General features: G+C 45.3%; 1 protein-coding gene across 1 annotated transcript in view; it reads right to left on the bottom strand.

The window, feature by feature from the left end:
- Positions 1–17,645, bottom strand: part of LOC119965672 (thrombospondin type-1 domain-containing protein 7A-like) — a 589,817-nt gene that overhangs the window by 92,892 nt on the left and 479,280 nt on the right. The window contains exons 9-11 of the mRNA XM_038796437.1: positions 15,720–15,835; positions 10,241–10,373; positions 401–504 (exon numbers count right to left, since the gene is read on the bottom strand). Coding sequence (XP_038652365.1) covers positions 401–504; positions 10,241–10,373; positions 15,720–15,835 — 353 coding nt within the window. The remainder of the gene's footprint in view (positions 1–400; positions 505–10,240; positions 10,374–15,719; positions 15,836–17,645) is intronic.

Raw genomic sequence — 17,645 nt, 5'->3', positions numbered from 1 at the left:
GTTCAGTAGTCAAGTTCTTGGTAAATTAAAATATACATGTTAAAGCTTCTAAAATATGCCAATTCATATCCTTGCACCAATAAAACCAGTTTAACATTAAGAGCCCCATCGAAGGCCTGAAATCAGGCATAATTATCAGAAACTTGTAATATTGATTCATTATTCTGAGTTGTGACCAATTTTGTGGATGATGCTAATTGCAGTGCAATTCTTTTGAAACATTACAAACGATCATGGAAACTCAATTTGTGTTGAACATAATTTGTGCTTAAAATCCCAGAATTTTGCACTGGTTTGGCAGATATTGGGCTAATTGCATTGAAATAAACAGCACAATCTAGCGGAAACTCCTGCTTAATATGTTTAACATGTGACAAGAAGGCATAGTGAAGAAACTAACCTCTGGTTTGAAGTCCTGGACCACAGGTTTCATGTGCTCCAGGGCTGTCCTGACGGACATTCCATGGTACTAATTGACATCGACGCCATTTGTGTGTTTTCCACCTATGGAAAGAATGCAGCATTAAATGTTCCTATTTATATTTTAATTAATGATGAAAATGAGTTGCATTTATTCTTTTATCCCATATTGATCTTTTCCTCATCACTTCACACATTGCATCCTCTTCCCGGTGAAGGGTAGGGCAATTGCAAGATCTGACACAAGACTGAAGACCCTTGGACCTTTCAGCCATGTAAAGATGCATCAGGTTGATATTATAAGGGGATATTAGACTGCTATGAATATGAAAAAAATAGATGATATCAGGAAAATGTTCTTGACACAAAGCAGAAAGTGGAGGCAAAAATCTTAGAAATGCTAAGGATGTAATGGAGTTTTTGAAATAATTGTGGGACATGAACTGGTAATCGAAGAGAAAGGATTCTTCCTGTCTCCCACCCATCTATCGAATCCTTCCACCATATTAAGGTTAATGTGCTCTCCAAGGAGCAGGGTTGGTCTCTCATTCAGCCTTAGCGAAGATTAAAATTCTCCATCAAAAAACTGAATGGCCGTATCTTCAACAACAGAGATCTCTATGACCTGGCTTAAGGTTTTGATCTGTGACAATCCTGTTGGCATCATTCTTTTGTATGTCAGGGTGCTTTTGGGTGAGAATTTCCACCAACGGTGTCTCTATGGGATATTGGAGGTCGGGTGGGAGGATGGGTGGGGGGACTCCGGGGTCCTTGCTGAGGCAATTCTTCCAACATAGCAACCATGTGAAATCAGCTCCTCTAGTTTGGACATTGCATCCACATGCCAAATAGTCATCTTCTGCAGCAGATCTTCTTTTCAAATTTAAGGATGCTCTCAATCTCAAGGAGAACAGAAAGGATAATCTGAAGGGAACCTCTGAAGGTCTCATTAAAAAGGGACAATTGACAACACTACATGGGAAGAACTTGTGACAAACTGTGCTATGTGGCAGTGCCCCATCCAACAAACCACGCAGAGTCAGAAACTAACCACATGAATTCTGCTAGAGAGAAGCAACAGGGCAGCATGAGATTGTGCCTGCTTGAGAACCACTCCTTCCTCAGAGCACAGCCATCTCTGCCCTAGATCTGTGGCTTCAGTATTGGCTTGGTGGGTTACCTGAGGGCACAAAAATCATGTTGCATGGCAGATGTCATCCTTACTATAAGGGACTGATGATGTTAGTGAATATTCTCACACTCAGAATCCTATACTTAAGGCAGAAGATTATCCCTGAATATTATTTACCATTTGTACCTTAGCAATGAACTGTGACTTGCAGGCCCCATACCATTTGTCAATGTGCAAATAATGTTCTTTCAAGAATACCAATATACATTTTCATGAATTTTGAATCAGGATAGTCAATTTCACAAGAATAGCAGGAAAATTATGATCTCATGTGACTATAGTTTGTTTCCTGATGAAATAAAGATATGAATTACTTAAGAAGGTTGGTCTTTTTCAAGATTAGCTACATTAGCTACGTGCCCTAAGTAATAGGATATGTTGCTGTGGCAAACTGATCTGGATTTACATTACTACTCCAACATGTTGCTAATAAATTTGTCAAAATGCTGAGTGGAATTAAATCTGTCCATGCTGTATCTATTGGTATGAGAGTGTAATTTTTATGCACTATTTTACTGCATTCATTAAAGAAATACACAAAGTAACTGTAGAAGCTTGTGTACTAATGTTGCATAATGGGTTAGATTTTGACTGCAAAAATGTGTGAAATATAATTGCAAATTGACAACCTTGGCCTGAATTCTCCGGTAGTTGCGATTCAATTTTCCTGCCAGCGGCACACTCCTACCAGCGGGTTTGCGGTTGGCTTGGGATAATCGGCAGGAAGATAAAGTCCCGCTGCCAGCGAATGGCACATGGTGAGAACCATGTGGCTGGTGGACCAGAGAATCCCACCCTTTGTTTTACAACACTCTAGATTTTATTTTTGTTCAAGTCATTTTAAGAAAGATGCAACAAGGACTGCCAATTCACTATCACCTAATCTACATTATTGCACAAAGTCAAAAGCTATCCCACTGAGATTTTATCCCAAACTATGTCTCCTTCACCACGTTGCAATCTTGTACAAACATTATGCGCAACTACAAACAAAACTATTTTGATTGACCGATTTAATTTTATATTTTGAAAGAATATTCTCATTCAATAAAGAAGTTCCCCTTTGTTCTGGAGGTTGTACTTTCTGTAATCTATTTTCAAAGAGATTTGAACCCAGGAATGTTCAATTAACCCTACTGTTAGTAATCTACCAGATTAGATTTAACGTACTCTGATCTTTGCTATCACGTCCTCTTTCAAATAGAGGATCCTAGAATCATAGAATTGTACAACACAGGAGACTATTCGACACATTATGAATGTGCCAACTCTTTAAAATAACTGTCTAATTAAATGCACTCATCTTGTATACCTGCAATTATTTCCTTTGTAAATGTTCTCTTTGAAAGAAACTATTCAATCTGTTTCCATCATCCTGTCAGGCAATGCATTCCAGGTTGCAATAATTTGCTGCATAAAATAATTCTCCTCATTTTTTCTCTGGTTCTTTTACCATTACCTTTATTTTTTTGACCCACATTTACCAACTCCCCGCAACTCCACCAGTATTCAAAAAAAACCCTCATAATATTGAGCAACTCCAACAAATCTCCTTTTTAACCTCCTTAGTTCCCAGCTTCTCCAATCTTAATTCTTGCTGCAAGATTTTAGTAAATCTCTTGTGTGTTCTTGACATCCTTCTTTAATTATGGTGCCTAGAATTGAATGCAATACTCCCACCTAATTGCTGATTATAAAGGCTTAGCAGAAATTACCTTACTTTTGTACTCTATGGGGTGGTTTTGAGCCCGCATTAGCCATCAGCGTAACTGGCGACGTGGGTCTAAAATCCCGCGAGAGTTGGGAAATCAAATTCTTGTTTCCCGATTTTGTCTGCTCTTTGCCCATGAAGTAACAAGATTCCTGCCCTTGACAGGTTGGGAACCTCATTACAATACATTTGAAAACATTTTAATGGGTGGAATTTTACAAATATTTGTCAGTGCCTGGTTCAAAGTAAAAACCAGCATGTTCAGCTGCTCAGCTGGTTTTCACTCCAGATTTTTTGGCACTCAGTATGCAGAGACTCTCGAGGTGCAGTTTGCACTGTCACCCTGGCAGGGCGGGGCCTGATAGAGCCAGAAAGGTCAGCCCCACAGAGATTTACATGCCATCATTAAAGGATGCCCCTATCTGCGCTGCAAATAAACTGCGCTGCAAATAAACTGGAGGGTCCCTGCATAAGCATTGGAGCGAACCACCAGCCAAGTATCGGGGGCACTAGCCTGCTCCCCCCCTTGCCAACCACCTACAATCATGGAAGTATCGGGAGCACCCTTCTTCCCCACCAGCAGACAAGGATAGGGGGCTCTCTCACTCTCTACATCACCACCACAGAAGTATCGGGGCACTCCTCCAGCCTCAAAGGCATCAACCCTCCCCCCCAACATACATAAGGGAACACCGCTCCATAGGGTTCCCCAGAGGATCCACCCTTGGCACCGCCCACTAGTAGTGCAAATCTGTGCCCGGAAGCAGTGCCAGGCCTCTATTTGGTCCCTCTCCCTCCAGGGCATATACTTAACTTGGCATCCCTGGCGATTCCCGTTTGTATATAGCTGTTGTGAACATTGTATGAATATTGAGTGAGGGGGGGGGGGGGGGGAATCATGCGGTTGGGGAGCCCTTTAATAATATTGAAATTTCTTAAAATATATTGAAATGTGCGGGGACCTCATTACTTCACAGGGGAGGGGTGGGGAAAATCGGGAAACAAGATCTCACTGATGAGGATCTTGTTTTCCAACTCTCGGGGGATTTTGGGTCCCTGATAGCTAATGTAGGCTCAAAATTGCCTCCCTCACTTGAATATTCATAACATATCATGTCAGCGGGATTTACAACAAATATATAAAAACGGGAATCAGTGGGGGGGAATCTGCGGGGGATGCTGAGATAAGCATAGCTGCCAGGGGGCGAGGCACATGCCCAGGCAGTGCTCCGACATACCTTCTCCAGCACAGGTTCACACTGCTCCCTGGTGGGCCCTCTGTGGAGCACCCTTTGGGGGGGGGGGGGGGGATGTTATGCTCAGAGAATACATCCCAGCTGGTGAAGCATCATGTCATGTGTAGTGAAATCAGCAGAGTGTTCACGCAGGCTTTGCAGTTTTCCATCTTAGATTGTGTGAGGAACACCTCTCAATAAAACCTCTTACCGTGTTTGAGACAATAGAGGGTGGGCACTCTGTACTGTTTCTCTTTGGGGCTAACAAAAGAAATATAACCAAATGTAGTGGATGAAAGGTGCCCTTCTCTTTAATATAGCACAATGGAGGAGGGCCACCTGGCTCTGATGACCAATGGGAACCAAAAGCAAGTGATCCCCCCAGAGGGTGGAGTCTCCTCCCAGACAGAATACAATGGGAGCCATGTAGTAGAGATGCAAGGCTGGAGAAGCAGCTCTGTGTTACTTCAGGGCAATGAGGCTGTACCATTGTTCCCTGTTATCAATAGGTTTTGTTTGTTAACATGAAGAGCCTCTGCCTCATTGCTGCCAGGTCACCACACAAAAGAGAAAACTAGTGATGAGGATTGAGGTAAGAAATAAATCGCTGGAAGAAGAAATTCGTTGACAAAAATAATGGAGACTGCAATGAGAGCAGTGAAAGATTCTCACACATATACACGCTGGGGAACCACAGCTGCCGTTCTGAAGCTTTTTTTTGAAAAAAATTGATTATAACTGTGAGTAAAGGGGGTTGGGAAATTTGCTTACCATTGAAGTGAGTAGAGTCTGGGCTACAGGAACCGTACATGTGGCAAAGTTAAATGGGCTGGGGGGAAACGGGGATTCGGAAGTCTACCGACTCAGGACAGTCCACTACCCGGGAAGAACAGTCAAACTGCCTGGAAAGCCTAGTACACTTTAAATATCTTGAACTTCCTTGACCGTTTTTGAAATGCAGATCTTCCATTCAATTTCACACAGCAATACATTGTAATAGCCAGCAATTGACTGTTTTATTACTCCTGAGACAGCTGCTTGGTGGATTGTTTATTAATCATCCCCTTCATGCTTGAATACATCTCTATTATCTGCAGGTTAAGTGGATTGGCCATGTTAAATTTCCCCTTATAGTGTCCAAAGATGTGCAGGTTAAGTAGGGCTATGGGGATAGGGTGGGGGAGTGGGCCTAGGTGCTGTTTTGGAGGGGGAGAGTTTATTTTCAGTGCAGATCAGGGTGCCCTTTAAAGACGTTGTCCCAATCTCTGAGATGCCGGCCTTGCATCGAGTGCCAGAAAATCTGGTAGGGAAACCCAGCTGTGCAGTTGGAGAGATACATGCTGGTTTTCAGTCTGAACCTGGCACTCTGACAAATTTTGGTAAAATTCAGCCCTATTCCTCTACTGATAAAGCCCAATATCCCATATGCTTTTTAACATCTTTCTCAACTTGTGCAGCAGCAAAAAGACTTGCGAGTTCACATGAACAATCCCTTGAAAAGTGGTAGGACTAGTTGCCCTTAAAATTATATATTTATGTTCATTACATCCTAAAGCAATTAATATTTATTCACAATTAACAAAATGGACACAGATTTGTACAATATATAAACATTAATACAATAAGAAGGTCTGTATTGCATCACTTAACTTTAAGAACATCCTCAGATCAATAATTCTAATTGTATAAACATAAGCTGGTTACTGGCATTCTGAATCCATTTAGATCAGTCTTGTACTACTTCCCATATCAGTGCATCATTGTTTAATATATTTTATCCCTCATTTAAGAAGCAAAACATGACCAAGCACCATTATTCAAATAACTCTGAGCTTGCCTTTAGTTGTTCAGTAGGACTGATGCTTTTGATAGCTCAAAAACAGATGAACATGTGTTTGTACTGAGAACCAAATAAGTGATTTGTCTTTCAGTGCTTGGCAGCATTTAAACAGAATTTAAACAATATTAAAAAAAGACAGAAGCTAGTTTATTGAATTTTATGGAAAAGAAAATAAGAATGAGAAACCAAATAATGTTCTGACCTTGGAATGAGTTGTGACATGTACATTAACCCATTTAACATGGGAAATCAATAAGAGCTTTCAGTCACAACATTACTTTGACAGCAGTACTCCATTTATCTCAAACGGATGGTCTTAAAAGTGACTAGTGTCTTCCACCTGTGACTCACTCGCAAGTCTCCCTTCTTGCTCACAATGCAAATTCATAGAACTAGTTGCCTTTTGTATTACAGGTAACTGACACATTTGCCCCCATATTTACAAGGAGATGGGGAAGGAATGAGAGCTGGAGGCAGTGATGAAAGTAGGACAGGAAACCAGAAGTACGGATTTCAGCCTGTATATATTAACTTCAGGGTGATGTTCACAATTAGTCCATTGGTGTCCTGCTCGGCAACCCTGTTTATCAGGCAGAAATGCCTTTGGCATAATGCCGCAACCAAGGATCAGAGGGCAGATGGGCAAGGAGGGAGTGCTCAAGTTGGAGATTATTGTTATTGGGTGGGTTATTGGTGGTCCCGGGAAGTGAGCAATGAAAACTTAAAGGTGGGTGGAGATCGTTGGGATTTGGAGGCAGTCAAAAATATGGAACTGGAAGTGGGTAAGCTTGTTGGGATGGGTAGAAATAATCCTTTTTCTCCTGGTCCACGGCCAGTACTCAAAGTAGCCTTATCTTATGGATTCAGCCTTTCTCGCCTCTGTTCACCTAGCCATAAGTGCTCCTAACTTGAAAATATTGTAATTCATGAATCAATCATTGCAGATCTGGCCTGTAACTTCAAGAGCAGAAATACATATGTTTTCTTGTAAGCAACCATGCTTTGTTTTTATTAGATAATAAGATGTGGGATTCACTCGTAAGGCGAGTATTTATTGCCCATCCCCAATTATCCTTGAGAAGATGATGGTGGGTTAACTTCTAGAAACACAGTCGTGTAGGTACACTCATACTGTTGTGATGGGAATTCAGGATCGTGACCCAGCGACCATGAAGGAAAAGGATCCAGTTCTAAGTAAAGATTGTGTATTTCTTGGAGGGGAATTGCAGGTGGTTACATCTGTTGGCTTTCATCTTCTCGGTGGCAGATTTGGAATGTGCTGTTGAAGAAGTTTTGGTGTGTTTATATTGTGAATAGTACATAGCGCAGCCATGGTATGCCAGTAGTGGAGGGAGTTAATATTTAAGGTGGTGGATGTGGTTTTGATCAAGTGAACTGCTTTAGTTTGCATGGTGTTGAGCTTATGGAGTGTTCTTGGACCTGTATTCAACCAGGCCAGTGAAGAGTATTTCACCACAGGTGAGCTATTCACCACATAATACTCAGCCCCATATCTGCTCTTGTAGCAACAGCATTTATTTGGAAGGCCCAAATAAGCTTTTGGTCAATGGTGTTTCCTGGATGTTGTTGGTGGGCTAATCGTGTTGGTAATGTCACTGAATGTCAAAGAGGGGGGAGGTAATTAGACTCTGTCTTGTTGGAAATGTTAATTCCTGCCATTTGTGTGGTGTGAATGTTACTTGCCACTGATCACCCAAAGCCCGAATGTTACATCTTGCTTCATATGGACTGGGAATATTTCATTTTCTGAAAAGTTTGGAATGGTGCTGAATATTGTGCAATCATCAGCAAACATCCTTACTTCGGACCTTATGATGGAGGCAAGGTCATTGGTTAAGCAGCTGGTGGTTGGACCTGGGAACTCCTGCGTCATTGTCCGAGGGCTATGTTTGGCTGCCAACTGCCACAACCATCTTTTATTATACTAGGCATTGGAGATATTCTCCCCATTCTCATTGAATTCAATTTTATTAGGGCTCTTTGCTGCTACACCTGTTCATATCCAGCCTTAGTGTCATGGGCAGTCATTTTCACCTTGGCCGGGATTCTCCCCAACCCGGCGGGGCGGGGGGTCCCGGCGTGTCGGAGTGGCGTGAACCACTCCGGCGTTGAGCCTCCCCAAAGGTGCGGAATTTTCTGCACCTTTAGACACCAAGCCCTCACATTGAGGGGCTAGGCACGCACCGGAGTGGTTCCCACTCCGCCGGCTGGCGTGAACGGCATTTGGCGCCACTCCAGCCGAGGCCGAAAGGACTTCGCCGGCTGGCGTATGTCCGAGCGTGCGCCGAAGCGTCAGCGGCTGCTGATGTCATACCGGCGCATGGGCAGGGGAGGGGGGTTTCTTCCGCCTCCGCCATGGTGAAGGTCATGGCGGGGTCGGAAGAAAAAGAGTGCCCCCACGGCGCAGGCCTGCCCGCCCCAATCAGTGGGCCCCAATCGCGGGCCAGGCCACCATGGGGGCGCTCCCCAGGGTCAGATCACCGCGCCCCCCCCCCCCCCCCACCCCAGGACCCTGGAGCCCACCCGCGCCGCCAATCCCTCCGGTCAGGTAGGTGGTTTAAACAACGCCGGCGAGAGAGGCCTGTCAGCGGTGGGACTTCGGCCCATCATGGGCCGGAGAATCGCCGCGGGGGGCCTGCCGTAATGCGCGGCGCGATTCCCGCCCCTGCCGAATCTCAGGGGGTGGAGAATTCAGGACACGGCGGTTGCAGGATTGACGCCAGACCCGGGCGATTCTCCGACCCCCCCTCGCGGGGGTGAGAGAATTCCGCCCCTTATCTCTGGAATTTAACTGCTTTGCTCATGTTTGGACCATGGGTGTAATGCAGTCTGGAGCCCAGTGGTTCTGGCTGAACGAAAACTCAGCATCCGTAAGCAGGTATTGTTGAGCAAGTGCCCCTTGATAACCCTATCAATGACACCTTCCATCACTTTGTTAATGAATGAGAGTAGACTTCAGAAGATTGGATTTGTTCTGTTTTTTGTGGGCAGGACATTACTCGCAATTTCTACTTTGTCACAAGGATGCCTGTGTTGTAGCTGTATTGAAACAGCTTTCTAGGGCTTCAGATAGTTCAGGAGCGCAAGTCTTCGACAGTACAACCAGGGTATTCTCAGGCCCCATAGCCTTTGCTGTAGTCAATGCATTCAGCTGTTTTCTTGATATCACGTGGAGTGAATTAAATTGACTGAAGATTTACATCTGTGATGGTGAGAACTTCACCTTTCTGAAACTGAGACTCGGTCAGTACTTTCGGCTGAAGGTAGTTGCAAATGCTTTGTCTTTTCGGCTCAGATGCTGGACTGCCACAGTTGAGCATGGAGGTGTTCAAGGAGCCTTCTCCCCTTGCTATTTGTCTCCCTAGAAAGCACTAGTTGATATTTGAGTACAGCTTCGCTGAAGGTGGTATTATTTTGGTAATAGGGTTATCCTCCATGTCAAAACACAAGTTACTGAGTGCCAGCAGGTTATTGCAACATATGACTGAGTCAAATTCTATCCTAATTGTACATCCAGCACTTCCAACAGAGGGAGCTGACAGTAATGAGGAGATGGAATCCTTGCTGATTTCTTCACTCCCCTGTTTCTAAGTCTTGTGACCAATGGTGGTGTACTGTCGGCTTTGGCTGAGTTCAGCACAGACTAGGAATCAAAACAAATAATTCTTTGCCCTCAGTACCCTTTATGCAGAGACTGGGAGAACTTTTGAATGCTTTTAAAGTATTAACTTTTGAATGGAAACTATAGAGAAATTTGTATAAATTGAGCAAAATGTGACTCTGACCTGCGAAGATTATATGCCATTGGATGGAATTTTTACCTGTAATTACTGCAGACAGGAGGCACTTCACAGTCCTTCTCCTCAAAGAGTGTGTCAGGACAATCCTGCCCTCCATTTGATGGCAATTGAATGATGACACGATGACGGGATTGTTTTGTTCCGGTATCATCTCCTGGAAGTAATGAAACAATTGCAATGCTTAATAAGCAAGACTTGGATTATATGCACTTTGAGAATTAATGAGACACTTGTTTGCGGATTGCCATTTTCAACAGGAGCATATGGTTGAGAAAGTAAGGGAAAACTGCTTCTACTGGCAGGGAAGTCAGTAACAAGAGAAGTCAGATTTGAGATCATGATCCAGAGGTGAGATGAAAATTTATTTTAAGCAGCAAGCTGTCAGAAATTAGAATGCACTGTTTTAAATGGTGGAGAAAGGAAATTCAACAGTAATTTTCAGAAGGAATTTGGGCATATATACCAGAAAACGAAAAGTATGAGGAAAGAGCAGGGGAATGGGACTAATTGGACAGCACTCTTAAAAATCCAGCACAGTCCCATTGGACCAAAAGGCTCTTTCCTGTGCTACATTGCAGGGTTTTTCAAAGTGTGGGTCACAACCCGTGGGAGAGTCAAGGAGCGATCTGTCGCACCGTCACCGCGGTTGTCCTGATTGTGGGAGAAGCACCCAACCTAACACCACTTCCAAGGTCTTGTCAGTGTGGTGAATGTGAACTGTGTTCATGGCGCCAAGGATCCGGGTTGATCCCGGTCCCGGGTCACTGTCCGTGTGGAGTTTGCACATTCTCCCTGTGTCTGCGTGGGTCTCACCCCCACAACCCAAAGATGTGCAAGGCAGGTGGATTGGCCATGCTAAATTGCCCCTTAATTGGAAAAAACAGAATTGGGTATTCTAAATTTATTTTTTAAAAATGTGAACTGCGATAAAGTCACGAAGGGCTAGTAACTAGGAAAGTGGTATTGTCACATCGCACAGTTTCACTCTCTGTGAAGGTATGGTGTTAAGCTGATGTTGAGTCAGAGACTGAGGTTAAAGAGAGCAGTCCCTTCCATCACTGCTCATCATGTCAGCTCAGGCCCTCCGTGGCATTGTCACCCATTTGCAGCATGTCATTGGGTCTCTGCTCACACTGCATCAAGTTGCAGCGAGGCTTTTGCCCTGTTGCGTTGCTCCACAGCTGTGCACCTCGACAAAAGTTTTACTGTCAACTGACCACAAACAGAATGAAGCAAACAAGAGGAAAGCATCAAACGTTAAACAGGAAAAACTGCTCACAGGTGCAACACCGGCTATTTGTTTTCTTTATTTACAGCCGGCGCAGTCAAACGAGTGCAGAATTTGCAAAAAGCCATACAGGAGACACATTGGGTGATGCTTCAACAATAGCCCGTTTTGCTGGGGGTTAGCAGGCAGCCATCATAGAGCTTGCATCTCTAGCAGCTGAGAGGGTCCCCCACACCTCCTCAATACCATCCCCACCCCCCCATATCTAAGAAATGACACATGCCACCCAATTGAACTTCTACGTATTTCTCCTTAAATCCCCCTAGATGATTATGATACTGTGGGCCAACTGGTCTCACAGGACTAAGGAGCCTAATGCCTATTTTAAATGGCCACACAGGAAAACTGGTTCTAGCCAATTTCATGAAGGACCTTTCTCAGATGTCTTTTGGGCGATATCGGAGTCCAAATTGCCCCATGTTATAAATCTATAACACCCATATAAAGGCACACAAAGGGGTCTGATTTTTAGCTCATTATTCCCAGTGTCCCAAATTGTAATTATTTTCATGTTGACACAAGTGAAAGGAATTTAAAAACATGAGGAGGAATAGCAGAAGAAATGTATGAGTAAGCTGATCAGATTGCATAAAGCAGCACATAATAAAGTAGACACAAATACAAAATACTGGGTATGATTCAATGACATCACCACGCCCGCCTTGGAGTCAGAAAACAGCGGTTGAATCCCAGGAGAGGCCAAACTCAGTCCTCGTGCGGGGAAAAAAACCTTAGGAGAGTTACCAGACTCCTGAGGCCCGGCACGATCTGGATCTCGCTCTTGTTGGGCGAGATCCAGAAATGCATATTTAACTGAGCCACTCAGCTCATCTAAATATGTGGTCGCTGGATTCCCCTGGCGCCCGGGATTCAACGGCCCCACCTGCAAGGCCTCAACCGGGAGCTGTTCTGTACTGGATCACACCAGGCATGACGGCACCTCGAGAGGTCTCGCAGGCATATAGAGGCCCCCGGGTGGTCTGGGGCTGGGCATGATGGCACCCTGGCATTCTCCCTGGCATCTTCGGATACGTGGGTGGCATTTCCAGGCAAGCAGGGTCACTGCCAGGGTACCAGGCTGGCAGTGCCATGGTGCTGGTTTTCAATGGCAGGGGTCAGGCTCGGGGGAAAGGCTCGGCCTTTCTGAGAAGAGCTGGCATGAGGGAGGGGACCTGAAGGCCCGAGAACATGTTGCGACTCTAGGGGGTTGTTTTGGAGGGGGGGGGGGGGGGGGGGGGAATGGACCTGAATGCTGGCAGGGGGCTGAAAAGGTGGGGGAACTAGAGATTGGGGAAGTCTTCCAAGTGCAGGACAGCTGCCTCAGTCTTGCCTTGTTGGGAAGGAACTATCCGAGGCCAAACAACACTGCAGCTGCCAACAAATACCCCACTAAATGCATGCAAAACAGAACTTTAACCTTTCTTTTGTTGAATCTCGCCCACTATTTAGATCACATTTGCTCAAAATGAATAAAAATGGCACTAGTTATAGAATCAGTGACTCAAGTTTAAAGTTTCTGCTGATTTGAATAGAATTTTAAAAAGTTAAATCCGCTTTTTTTAAATGGGTGTATTTAATCAGATTATCATCATAAGGAAATATGATTTGATTACTGAAGCCTGTATAAAGTGGAAAAGGTCTGTGACAGCTCTAAAATGTAAGGACTGTAGCATGTTGGTCTAATGAGTGTAGTGTCATGATGAAAGAATGTTTTCTGCATGCTTCATTTAGGAAATGAAAAGTCAATCACCCATATAAAGATAAAAGATAGAAAAACAGTTAAATGAGATAAATTAGCATGAAAGGGTGCTGCTCAGAAAACACAAAGAGAAAATCAGGAGAATGACTGATGGCTTGAAAGGGTTGAACATGTATGCAATACTTTGAACACATTTTATAAATCAAGGCAGTTCTTCAGAATTAAATCTTAATGACAATTCCATTTAAAACAGAAAGCAAGCTTTTTTTAAAGAATATTAAAGATATTTGAAGAATATCTATGTACATGTGCAGTATTAATTAATAATAAATAATAAAGAGGCTGGAATTTTGCGCCTGTGGCAAATGGTAATGCTCGAGTAAAATCCCACAAGAGGCGAAAATCACGAATCTGGCCAATGAGAAGTTGAGACACGATTGTATCACCCCCCCACCCCGTCATTTATGCAATGAAGTGCTCATCTAGGAAGGTTGGGAATCTCAATTAAATCTCATTAGTGGAGTTCCCTGCTGTATCATTTCCCCCACATTAGGATCTCCCCCTCTCCGATGTCACATCACGTTGGTGAAGTTTACAACAGGTTTTTAAAAATGTGAACAAGGCAAAGAGAATCCTTTGGGAGCGCACAGATAAATACAGTTCCCAGGGTGAGAAGGACCCTGGGAAGTACGAGGGAAGAGTGTCAGGAAATAGTACCGAAAGGGTGTCCTCTAAGCTGACGTTACCGGCTCTTTAAGGCCTTGCCCACCAGTATGAGGGTGTGGGACACCCCTTCCGGGATTTCTTTCTTCTGAATGCTGGACAATATGGTGAAAAAGGCCTGCTCTGCTGCCAGTGAGCTGCACATTGCTTTTCTTGCCATAGCCAGCATTTAGAAGAAAACATGGAAAATTCTGCCTATAGTCTTCCTCTGTACTCACTGAAATGATGTCATTGATCTGTGTACCTGAATTTCAGATTTGTGATAAAAGACTTGCATTTATATAGTAGTGCCTTTCAGGACTGCAGGGTCCCAAAGTGCTTTACATTCAAGGAGTACATTTTGAAGCATAGTCACCATTGTAACGAGGAAGCACTGGAGCCAAGTTTTTTTTTAATAAATTGAGAGTACCCAATTCTTTTTTTCCCAATTAAGGGGCAATTTAGCGTGGCCAATTCACCTATCCCCTACGCATCTTTTTAGGTTGTGGTGGTGAGACACGGGGAGAATGTGAAAACTCCACATGGTCAGTGACCTGGGGGCACTGTAGCCAAGTTGCCCACAGTGAGCTCTTACCAACAGAATGGTGATAACGACCAGCTCATCTGTTTTTACAATGTGTTTTGTGGGATAAATATTGCCCACTCAGGATTTCTCCTCTATTCATCTTCAAAATAGTGTCATGGGATTTTCACATCCACTTAAGAGGGCAGAAGAGACATGGGGTTATCATCTCAGCTGAAAGATGTGGAAATAGATCTCAACTGTTGTGTTTTGGTAATGTCACAAGCCCACTGTAATCCTGTCAGCTGGAGAAAATGGGCATTGATAGTGCAGCCCTCTTAAATACTGAATTACGTCAGTAGACTCTTTTTCACTCCAAGGAAGCCCTTGCCTACCTTGGGCAAGGATCATACACATTGCTAAAATTATGCAGAGACATTACCTGCTATGCTTCTGATATTTTAACCCCTCACATGACATATTCTCATCAGGAACTAGGAGTTTAACTCTGGGCTTCAGCAATGAATTTGCACATTATTGAATTGGGGTACAGGAGCTATGAAACCTCCGTATAAGTGTGAAACATCTAGGGCGGGTTTCTCCGACCCCCCGCCGGGTGGGAGAATCGCCGGGGGACGGAGTGAATCCCGCCCCCGCCGTCCTCTTAATTCTCCCGCCCCCACCCACAAATTGCCCCGGCGTGAATCACGCCGCCCACCTCGGAGAATGGCGGGGTCTGGCGCGACACAATTGGCCCCGGGGCTGACCGAATTCTCCGGCCTGCGATGGGCTGAAGCCCCACCCGTTCTTTGCCAGTCCCGCCGGCATAAATTAGAGTAGGTCCCTTACTGGCGGGACCTGGTGGTGCAGGCGGGCCCCGGGATTCTTGGGGGGTCGCGGGGGGATTTGGCCCCGGAAGGTGCCCCCATGGTGGCCTGGCCCGTGGTCGGGGCCGACCGATCCGCGGACAGACCTGTGCCGTGGGGGCATTCTATTATTCCGCACCATAGGCCGTGGTCCTCCGCCATTCCTGGTGCAGAAGCGAATCCCTCTGCAAATGCTCGGGGATGATGCCAGCACGCGCTCCCGCTCCCGCGCATGCGCCAACTCGCGCCAGCCGGCGGAGGCCCTTTGGCGCCTGTTGCCGTGGCACCAAGCCCATTTCCCGCCGGGGTGCCAACCATCCGGGGCGGGCCTAGCCCCTGAAGGTGCGGAAGATTACGCCACTCCGTCCCGCCGGGACCCCCGCCTCGCCGGGTAGGGGAGAATCCCGCCCCTCATTTCTCACCTTCATTGCATGATGAATGACAAAGTGTCCATTGACTATAAGATGTTACAATGCAGTCTTTTCTACATGGTAGGAGACATGGTCTCACTGTGTCTGGTCGTACAGTTTCAGGGCACCTGAAAAAAGAACAATTATTTTGTTAGATGTTCATTAGAGTCACGGTATCAATATTTTCAAATTGAATTGTCAGTCCTGTATATTTTTGCATATTCTTAATTTAAAAATACCAAATACAATGATGATTTAAATACTTTTTTGAACGAAATGAAATACACAATGTCCATTCATATGCTATAAATGTGCTGTAAGTAGAAATCTTTTCTTTCCTAACATTTCTTACCCCGAACCATGAAAGTTTCTGTCATGAGAAAAGTACCACAGCAAGGTTTCTTCTGGTTCACAAATATTGTGCAACAAAGTAGACCTGTTGTTTGCTACAGATTAGACCAGTGGTGGGCAACCTAGTGAGTGGGCAGCATGAGTAGCCCTCCTTCATCTCAGTGGGACGCACGAGATCAGGTTTGTTCACTGACCATGACCCAATGCAAAAGATTAAGGGCGCGATTCTCCGCCCCCCACGCCGGGTGGGAGAATAGCGGGAGGGCCTCCCGACATTTTTCACGCCCTCCCGCTATTCTCCCCCCCCCCCCCCACGCCCGACCCACGCCACGAATCATCGCTATCGGCGATTCTCCGAGGCCGATGGGCAGAGCGGCCGGGCCTTCGCGCCCGTTTCAACACGGCAGCAAACACACCTGCTCGCTGCCATCGTGAAACGGGTGCCAGGTGCCCGTTTGGGGCATCTGGGGGCCCGATTGGCACGGCAGTACCACGGCCGTGCCAAGGGGGCCATGCATCCGTAACGGACGCACTAGTTTCCCTCCGCCACCCCGCAAGATCAAGCTGCCACGTCTTGCGGGGCGGCTGAGGGAAAAGACGCATACTGCGCATGCGTGGGTTGGCGTTGTCCAACCTGCGCATGCGCGGACGACGTCATCGGCCATGTCAGTCGGCGTGGCGCTTGACGTGCGGCCTTGACGACCGTCGTCAAGCCCGCGCCGCCGTGACGCACGGGGCCGCGCTCCTAGCCCCGCCCAGGGGGGGGGGGAGAATCGGCCCCGGAAGTGGGCATGAAGGCTGCCGTGGGTCACGGCCTGTTCCACGGCAGCCTTTACGATTCTCCGCATTTGCGGAGAATCTCGCCCTAAATATATTAAACACATGCCGAATATTTCATAACAAGTTAGCAGAATGTGGCAATCAGCAGAATGTGGCAATCCTGCACGTGTGCAACAGGTAACAAAATGTCTCGTGGGTCGCGTTCAGAACCCAGATGGACTGCATGTGGCCCCCAAGCTGCAGGGTGCCCACCGTTTTATTAGACTGTTCCCATTGATCTTTATTAACACTCTGTTATTTACTTTGAGCATTTGCTGTAGTTGGCCTTCCTATCAATGTACAATATGACAAAAAAAGTGATGTAACAACATGTATCTATGTTTGCTCTTCGTCATGCAAAATTGAATGTGGGATAACACAGTTCCTTCAATCAAAACTGAAATTAATCACACAGATATTTTGTCTTCATGAGCTCTTACTAGAATTCGGTGTGGAAATAGATCTCAAATGTCGTGTTTTGGTAATGTCACAAGCCTATTGTAATCCTGTCAGCTGTAGAAAATGGGCTTTTACCTGCCGAAGATGTGTTGTTCTATTGAGTCAGGCATTCAGGTGGCTACTCCCTATGAGAAGGCTGTACATTGTAAAATGAAATGGATTAAGAAGGTTCTTGCTGGTTATGAACTAACTAGTGAACATTTGGCTATCTGGAGTATTTCACTTCAGCCACTAAAAGGTAACAAAAAAAATGACAGGAAGCCTGCAAAACGTGTCAGACAAAAACAACACTTTACCAACAAAGCCATT

The sequence above is a fragment of the Scyliorhinus canicula genome, chromosome 5 (assembly GCF_902713615.1).
Source record: "Scyliorhinus canicula chromosome 5, sScyCan1.1, whole genome shotgun sequence".
NCBI classification, from domain to species: Eukaryota; Metazoa; Chordata; class Chondrichthyes; order Carcharhiniformes; family Scyliorhinidae; genus Scyliorhinus; species Scyliorhinus canicula.
The sequence above is the reverse complement of the archived record's forward strand: the minus strand, read 5'-3'. Positions and strand labels throughout refer to the sequence as shown.